Source organism: Bactrocera dorsalis, chromosome 4, assembly GCF_023373825.1.
Source record: "Bactrocera dorsalis isolate Fly_Bdor chromosome 4, ASM2337382v1, whole genome shotgun sequence".
Taxonomy (NCBI): Eukaryota; Metazoa; Arthropoda; class Insecta; order Diptera; family Tephritidae; genus Bactrocera; species Bactrocera dorsalis.
The window spans coordinates 64,389,313-64,398,306 of NC_064306.1; the positions used below are offsets into that span (position 1 = coordinate 64,389,313).

Consider the following 8,994-nt stretch of genomic DNA (forward strand, 5'->3'; position numbering starts at 1 on the left):
GACAAAACAATATCAGTGAAGGCCGATATTCAGACGAACACCAATTATCAATAGTAAGCGGTCTCTGGTGCCGAAGTAATGCAAAAAGCAGATGAGTTTCTACCATACATCAGCCCATCAAAACACCTTTATACCTAACGAATTCAGTGAGGATTCTGGCATTGCAGAAGTCAAAACCAATCACCACGTTATGTCAGAATGCAATGCAATAGCCCTTAAAAGCGCTTCCAGGAGACGCAATCATCATGATCGTCAAGCTCTCTAATGGTATGCTCAGACTTTGTTCTAAAATAAATTTGATTGATTTCAAGGTCTGGTAAATCAAAGAATCAGGTCAATTCATATCGACCGATTAGCCTACAGGTGGTAAATTCGAAATTTGAAAGAAAACCCAGTCTTTTGCCTCTGCTGGAGGAGAGGCAAATCACCCCATATCACCAGTTTAGCTTCAGAAAGTTTCTTGGCACAATTGAACAAAGCGACCGAGTGTAACACTTTCTAGCCGTCAAGCGTTTGACGAGGTCTGATACGTAGACGACCTAATATATGTATATAGTATTATATGTTAAAGGGAAAGTCATACATTCTCTTTACGGCCTACCCCCCAGTGATTAACTCTAACTCCCACAATTACGGCAGCCTGATCTTGAGACTCTATAGACCAATACAATGTATAATATTTTTGTGGAAGTATTCAATATGTATAATGCTGTTCTAATAAAAGATAAAAGTGCATAATCATGTAAAATAAATATTTATGAAGCTACGTGCGGCAAATACATTCGTATATAAATAAATAGAACTGTGCGAAAGAATAGTTTAGTTGTGAAAGTGTTTGAGCCAGACAAGACTGCTAGTGGATCGTCGCACGATTATGTCCTGCTTCGCAAAGTACCGCATATTTTTAAAGCTCCCGGCTGAGGAGCAGAGGGAGTTCGTCAACTCCTTCGACGTGGTGGATGTGTGATTGCGATGGTGTTATGTTGGATGCTTTCGTCTCCGCTGCCTAGGACGGGTGAAGCGGTGAATGCGCTGAAGGATGATGGCAAGCGGGTGTTCTTTGTGTCCAATAAACAGTGAGCGGCCAGAGGAAGAGTATGTGGAATAAGTTCACCAGCATCGGATTGAAGGATTTTCAAACGGTAAAAACGCACTGTTTTTGGTTGTGTGTGTTTGTATTTGTGTATGAGACACATTGTCCTCCGGCACGGATAATAAACACCTGTCAAGGAGTTCGAGGAAGTGTAGAAAAGAGAGTGATCTAGTAGAAGAACTTGTTTCTTGGATATGTGAAGATTGTGGCTAATAAATTTGTTTGTTTATTTCCTTTCAACTAGAACCACATTATGCATCCAGCTAAGTCCATGTTGTACTATATAAAGAAGCACAATATAAAGCAGCCGGTTTTCTCAACATGTAGTGTGATGGTAATGATGTGCTTCGTCGTGGAGGCGTAGATGTGAGGACTTTGGTATGTATTAACTAAACCAAGTATAAAATACCACTCACCGTTTTATAGCCCCTATAGATGAACAAATAATTTTGGCACTGGAAAACAACCCATCAGCAACTTGTTGACGTATATAAAAACCTTTCTCCAACTGAAACTCATTACTACATTCCGAAAATATAATCTTTGAAGAGTTAAAATACATGTGTAGGATAATAGGAGGCATGTGCCCAAAGTTCATCTACTCCATTCACAAGACAGTCAGATTGTTGTACTCAAATTAGCAGCCTGTTATCTCCTTCTACATCTTAATACAAGAAAGTACACAAAGTTTATTATCAGAGAGTCCTTTAATTTCTGATATATTTTCTCAAATTTATTTAGAAAACTACAAACTAACCGGTTTTTTTTAACTTGTGGTTTTTAATGCCGCAATACATTTTTTCGGAGTGTTATTTTGTGACAGCTTGTTACCTTGAAACGAATAGACTTACTCCAAGACCTCGTACAAATTTATTACCAAAATTATTTGTTCATAAGCTTTCGAAATCACATAACTGTATCGATGTAATGAGTTTCATAAAATTCTATTTCTACACAGCCTTCACTGACATATTCTCACCTAAACTATATTTTTCATAAAAATTCTGAGACTTTTTAAATTGTTATGTTTAATTTGTATTATTTTCAACTCTTTTTCATTCCTTAAGGACGTCAAAGAAGGCGTTCGACTTTCCAATTTGAAAAAAATCACGGAACCGGAACAAAAAATGGGCGCTGTTTTGTTTGACATCAACAGCAATTTAAATTATGTGCAAATGACAGCGGCCACGCGATATCTAGCAGACAAAGATTGCGATTTTCTCTTGGGTGCTCCAGATCCGAAAATTACGCTGGGGACAGGACTATTGCTTCCAAGTCCGTTTCGCACACACGAAATATATACAAATATAAGACACTTAATTTTGCCGATTTAATGTTTGTTTTTAGTTTTCAACGACTTCTACCTCATTCTTAAGCGTTTAACGGGACGAGAGGCGACAATAGTTGGCAAAACCGTCGGGTTTGCTTGGTGAAATTTTGAAGGACATCTATAAATTGGACAATCCCAAACGTTGTCTGTTTGTTGGCGACTCTCTGGATGTCGATATACCTTTCGGTCTAAATTGTGGCTTCCAAACCTTGCTTGTATTGAGCGGCTGCACACCCCATAGAGGAAATGTGGCAAGCAAGTGCGGAGGATCAGCCTCATTTTTATGCGGATAGCATAGCAGATTTTATAGAGTTATATGCAAATATAAGTAAAAAATGCATAATAATCTATTTTGTTCGTATATCGTGTGCTGCTTCTGAATAAATATTTTAAATACATCTTTTCTATACAGTTTGTAAGTTATACTACTCTAGGGACAAATTCAACGAATTAAAAATCTTTGAAAACGACGCCTTTCGACGCAGTACCCTCGGTGGAAAACTTTATTACTTGCTAAGATATCTTCACGAAGCTCGGCACATTTTATCCATCAATGAATCTCATATCGAACCGATATAACCGTTGTCAGAAATGCTTCTAGAATGCTACAAAAAAGACGATTTTGCATCGGATTGTAATTGGTGATGAGAAATTTATCCATTACGAGAACCTTAACAAAGCAAAAAATCATATGAAATCTGACCAATCGGCCAAATCAACGGCAATGCCGAATATCCATGAAACCAAGGTCTATTTGGTGTGATCAGAAGAACGTGCTGTATTATGAGCTCGTAAAAGAGTGCGAAATCATGGGAAACCCTACCGACAACGGCTAACCAAACTGAAGCGAGAAATTGCCGAAAAACGCCTGGAATCCGCGCCTAGACACGTGACAATAATTTCCAATCATGACAACGCTCGGCCTCATGTTGCAAGGACTGGTTAAAAACTATTTGAAAAACAACGGCCTCACTCGCCTTATAGCCCAGACTTTGACCCTTCTGACTCCCCTTTTTGGGGGCCGATGCGGAAAGCCCTCGACGCACAGGGTATAACAAAACTGGCTTGTTTTCATTATTTTCCGCCAAGAAATGGGAAATTGTAGTATAATAATATTTCACGTGTTTTTTCTAAATAATAATAATAAAAACTGTTAGTTTTTGCAAAAGTAAACGTTTTTACTACGTCCATTAACTTGTGCAGTATATAAATCATTTCATTAAAGCCATATTAAGTGCACTCATAAACCGTTCTAATTTTAACTTTTATAGCAAAGCAAAAGGCGTTTATAGCTGATTTAATAACAGCGCGCTAGTCATTTCTTCATTTAGCAGGCTGGCGCCAATTGAGAATTCCAGGCGAAGCCAGCTCCTTTTCCACCTGGTCTTTCCAACGGAGTTGAAATCTTACTCTTTCTCTTCTTCTCCCCGCAGGTAATGCATTGAATACTTTCAGAGCAGCGCAGCTGCTGTCTCTTAACTCGCTGAACTATGTCAATGTTGCCGTATATCTCATACAGCTCATCTTTCTATCGACTGCGGTATTCGCCGTGGTCAATGCGCAAAGGACCATAAATCTTCTGCAGAACCTTTATCTCGAAAACTCGTAGCGTCTACTCATCAGATGTTGTTATCGTCCATACGTATGCACCATATAGCAGGACAGGAATAATGAGTTTGGTCTTTGTTCGTCGAGAGAGGACTTTAATTCTCAATTGCCTACTCAGTCCGAAGTAGCACCTGTTGGCAAGAGTTATTCTGCATTGCATTTGAAGTCTGACATTGTTTTTTGTGTTAATATTGGTTCCACGACACACGAAGTTATCTAAAACTTCGAAGTTATGACAGTCGACAGTGATCTCCCACACTAGTCGCGAGTGCGACGACTGTGTTTGTTTGATGACAGGAGATACATATTTCGTCTTGCCCAAGTTCACTGCCAAACCCATTTGATTTGCTTCTTTATCCACTCTGATATCAATATCATCGGCAGAACGCCAGCAGCTGTGCAACTTGAATATTTTTTGCTAACAGCACATAAAAAAAGTTGCACGATAGGAGTCACATTGTCTGAAACCTCGTTTGTATCGAACGGCTCGAAGAGATCCTTACCAATTCTGACGGCACATTAGGTATTGCTCAACGTCAGTTTTATACAGTCGTATTAGATCTGCGGGGATACCAAATTCAGACACCGCGGCATAAAGCAGCTCCTTTTCATGCTGCCAAAAGCAGCTTTGAAAGGTGTGTGTCGATTCTAATTTCACGGGTCTTTTCCAAGATTGGCGCATGGTGTATATCTGGTCGGTTGTTGATTTTGCAGGCCTAAAGCCACACTGATAAGGTCCAATCAGTGCAAACGGTGCAATTATTGTGCTACAAAAACCAAGAGTTGTCGCCCATAATTCTGGTCTGTTTTTACGAACACTCAAATAGTGTTCCTTGTTGACAGTTTGGCAGTTTGAACAGAAGAAATTTTTGACATGCTTGTTAGACGAATGATTGAATAGAAACTCTGAAGAAATACATGAGAAGATGAAAGCGTTGAAAAAAAAAAATCTTCAGTATTAATGCAGTAGCCCTCAAAAGCGCTTTCAAGGAGAAACAATCAACATGATCGTCAAGCTCTTTAATGGTTATGCTCTGACTTTGTTCTAAGATAAATTTGATTGATTCCAAGCTCTGGTAAAGCGGAGGATCAGATCAATTCATATCGACCGATTAGCCTACAGGTAAGACATTTGAAAATATTTGAAAGAATGACGCAGACTTTTGCCTTTGCTGGAGCAGAGGCAAATCACCCCATATCACCAGTTTAGCTTCAGAAAGTTTCTTGACACAATTGAGCAAAGCGACGGAGTGGAACACTTTCTAGCCGTCAAGCGTTTGACGAAGTCTGACACATAAACCTAATATATATTATAAAGTTAAACTGAAAATCATACTAAATATTCTCTTTACGGCTGACCCCCCAGTGATTAACTTTAACTTTACAATTACGGCAGCCTATGCGGATGACACTGCACTACTGTCAGCGTGGAATAGTAGACAATTACGGGTCTAATTTGATCTTGAGACTCTTTAGAGTAATATATAACATATTTGTGAAGTAGTCTTTATTTATAATGCTGTTCTAATAAAAGATAAGAGTGCATAACCATGTAAAATAAATGTTTATAAAGCCACGTGCGGCAAATGCATTCGTATATAAATAAATAGAACTGTGGGAAGAATAGTTTAGTTGTGAAAGTGTTTGAGCCAGACAAGCACTCCTGGTGGATCGTCCCACGATTATGTCTTCTCGCAAAGTACCGCATATTTGAAGCTCTCGGCTAAGGAGCAGAAGGAGTTCGTCAACTCCTTCGATGTAGTGATGTGTGATTGTGATGGTGTTATGTGGATGGCTTTCGTCTCCGCTGCCTAGGACGGGTGAAGCGGTGAATGCGCTGAAGGATGATGGCAAGCAGGTGTTCTTTGTGTCCAATAACAGTGAGCGGCCAGAGGAAGAGTATGTGAATAAGTTCAACAGGATCGGAGTGAAGGATTTTCAAGCGGTAAAACGCACTGGTTTTTGGTTGTGTGTGGTTTCTGTATTTTTGTGTGAGACACATTGTCCTCCGGCGCGGATAATAAACACCTGTCAAGGAGTTCGAAGAAGTGTAGAAAAGAGAGTGATCTAGTTGAAGAACTTGTTTCTTGGATATGTGAAGATTTGGCTAATAAATTTGTTTGTTTATTTCCTTCAACTAGAACCACATAATGTATCCAGCTAAGTCCATGTTGTACTATATAAAGAAGCACAATATAAAGCAGCCGGTTTTCTCAACATGTAGTGCCGATGGTAATGATGTGCTTCGTCGTGGAGGCGTAGATGTGAGGACTTTGGTAGGTAATAATTGAACCAAGTATAAAATAACACTCACCGTTATAGCCCCTATGGATGAACAAATAATTTTGGCACTGGAAAACAACCCATCAGTAAAGTGTTGAAGTATATAAAACCTTTCTCCCTCTGAAACTCATTACTAAATTCCGAAAATATGATCTTTGAAGAGTTAAAATACATGTGTAGGATATAGGAGGCATGTGCCCGAAGTTCGTCTACTCCATTCACAAGACATTCAGATTCTTGTACTCAAATTAGTTCTCTGTTATCTACTTCTACATCTTGATGCAAGAAAATTCCAAAAAGTTTATTATTAGAGAGTTCATTAATTTCCGATTTATTTTCTCAAATTTATACAGAAAACTACAAACAAACCGGTTTTTTTTTTAGACTTGTGGTTTTTAATGCCGCAATACATTTTTCGGAGTTGTTATTTTTGACAGCTGTTACCTTGAAACGAACAGACTTACTCCAAGACCTCGTACAAATTTATTTCCAAAATTATTTGTTCATAAGCTTTCGAAAGCACACAACTATATGTGTAGATGTAATGAGTTTCATAAAATTCTATTTCTAAACAGTCTTCACTGAGATATTCTCACCTGAACTATATTTTTCATAAAAATTCTGAGACTTTTTAAATTGTTGTGTTAATTTGTATCACTTACAATTCTTTTTCATTCCCTAAGGACGTCAAAGAAGGCGTTCGACTTTCCAATTTGGAAGAAATCACGGAACCGAAACAAAAAATGGGCGCTGTTTTGTTTGACGTCAACAGCAATTTAAATTATGTGCAAATGACAGCGGCCACGCGATATCTGGCAGACAAAGATTGTGATTTTCTTTTGGGAGCTCCAGATCCGAGATTTAGGCTGGGGACAGGGGTAATGCTTCCAAGTCCGTTTCGCACACACGAAATATATACAAATATAAGACACTTAATTTTGCCGATTAATGTTTGTTTTAGTTTGCAACGACTTCTACCTCATTCTTAAGCGTTTAACGGGACGAGAGGCGACAATAGTTGGCAAACCGGCTGTTTTGCTTGGTGAAATTTTGAAGGACATCTATAAATTGGACAATCCCAAACGTTGTCTGTTTGTTGGCGATTCTCTGGCGGTCGATATACCTTTCGGTCTGAATTGTGGCTACCAAACTTTGCTCGTGTTGAGCGGCTGCACACCCATAGAGGAAAATGTGGCAAGCAAATGCGGAGAATCAGCCTCATTTTTATGCGGATAGCATAGCAGATTTTATAGAGTTATATGCAAATATAAGTAAAAAAGCATAAGAGCCTATTTTGTTCGTATATCGTGTGCTGCTTCTGAATAAAGATTTTAAATACATCTTTCCTATATAGTTTGTAAGTTATTTTCTAGGTATCGATCCAATTATCGGCGCATTCGCGACTTGACTCTCACGTCACGGTTGATAGTCATAACTTCGAAGGAAATTGAGGAATAAAGTCCTCTCTCGACGAACAAAGTCCAAATTCGAAAAGTCATTCATCATACCCTGTCCTGCTATATGGAGCAAAGGCATGGACAATAACAACATCTGATGAGTAGGCGTTACGAGTTTTCGAGGGAGAGATTCAGCGGAAGACTTATGGTTCTTTGCGCATTTTCAACGGCGAATACCGCAGTCGATGGAACTATGAGCTGTACGAGATATACGACGCCTTGGACATAGTTCATTGAATTATGAGACAGTGGCTACGCTGGCTAGGTCATATCCTACAAATGAATGAAAACACTCCAGTTCTGACGATTTTCGACGCAGTACCCTCGTGGAAAACTTTATTACTTGCTAAGGTATTTTCACAAAACTCGGCACATTTTATCCACCAATGAATCTCAGATCGAACCGATAGAACCCGTTGTCAGAAATGCTTCTAGAATGCTACAAAAAAGACGTTTTTGGATCAGATTGTTATTGGTGATGAAAAATGGATCCATTACGAGAACCCTTGACGCAAAAATCATATGAAATCTGACCCATCAGCCAAATCAACGGCAACGGCAATAATGCTCTATATTTGGTGTGATCAGAAGAACGTGCTATATTATGAGCTCATAAAACAGAGCGAAATCATTAATGGAACCCTACCGACAACAGCTAATCAAATTGAAGCGAGCGATTGCCGAAACACGCCTGGAATCCGCGTCTAGACACGTGACAATAACTTCCCATCATGACAACGCTCGGCCTCATCTTGTAAGACTGGTTAAAAAACTATTTGGAAAACAGCGGCTGGAAAGTTTTGCTTTACCCACCTTATAGTCCAGACCTTGACCCTTCTGACTACCATTTTTGGGGCCGATTGGGGGATATTAAGCCCTATATAAATATTGAATTTATATTAAGTCTTCGTTAATCCGTCTCCCGCCAGCTTACTGAAGTATAATAGCGGCATCTCGGTTACTACTATAAGCAAAATATAATAAGACTTTGCTCATTATTTTAAAATTCTTTAATTTTTTCTTTAAAATCTATATCGTCCCCCTCAAAGTAATCGCCCTTGTCACCAATACACTTGTGCCAAAGTTTTTTCCAATCCCCGAAAAAGTTGTTAAAATCAATTTCTGGAATAGCGTAGCGTTCACGCTTAATGTCTTCAATTCACTGAAAACGGTTTCGCCAGAGCGATCGTTTGAGTTTGAGAAGAATCAATGCAGTATGCGAC

The 8,994-nt window shown here is 39.0% G+C and overlaps 1 protein-coding gene and 1 pseudogene across 1 annotated transcript; both read left to right on the forward strand.

Moving 5' to 3' along the window:
* The window catches only part of LOC125778413 (uncharacterized), a 21,798-nt pseudogene extending 18,968 nt beyond the window's left edge, over window positions 1-2,830 (forward strand).
* A 2,836-nt stretch (window positions 2,831-5,666) lies between these two features.
* Window positions 5,667-7,663, forward strand: LOC125778471 (uncharacterized). The gene is made up of 4 exons (XM_049456437.1): window positions 5,667-5,976; window positions 6,173-6,307; window positions 6,998-7,205; window positions 7,276-7,663. Exons 1-4 carry the CDS (start codon window positions 5,809-5,811, stop codon window positions 7,548-7,550), a joined length of 786 nt encoding a protein of 261 aa, XP_049312394.1. The 5' UTR covers window positions 5,667-5,808; the 3' UTR covers window positions 7,551-7,663.
* The last annotated feature ends 1,331 nt before the right edge of the window (window positions 7,664-8,994 follow it).

Excerpts from the sequence above, each read along its gene's own strand:
- LOC125778471 (XM_049456437.1), top strand. The coding sequence starts at position 5,809 with ATGGTGTTATGTGGATGGCTTTCGTCTCCGCTGCCTAGGACGGGTGAA. Across the intron at positions 5,977-6,172 it reads GAGTGAAGGATTTTCAAGCG|AACCACATAATGTATCCAGC; the intron begins GTAAAACGCACT and ends TCCTTCAACTAG. Across the intron at positions 7,206-7,275 it reads GACAGGGGTAATGCTTCCAA|TTTGCAACGACTTCTACCTC; the intron begins GTCCGTTTCGCA and ends TGTTTGTTTTAG.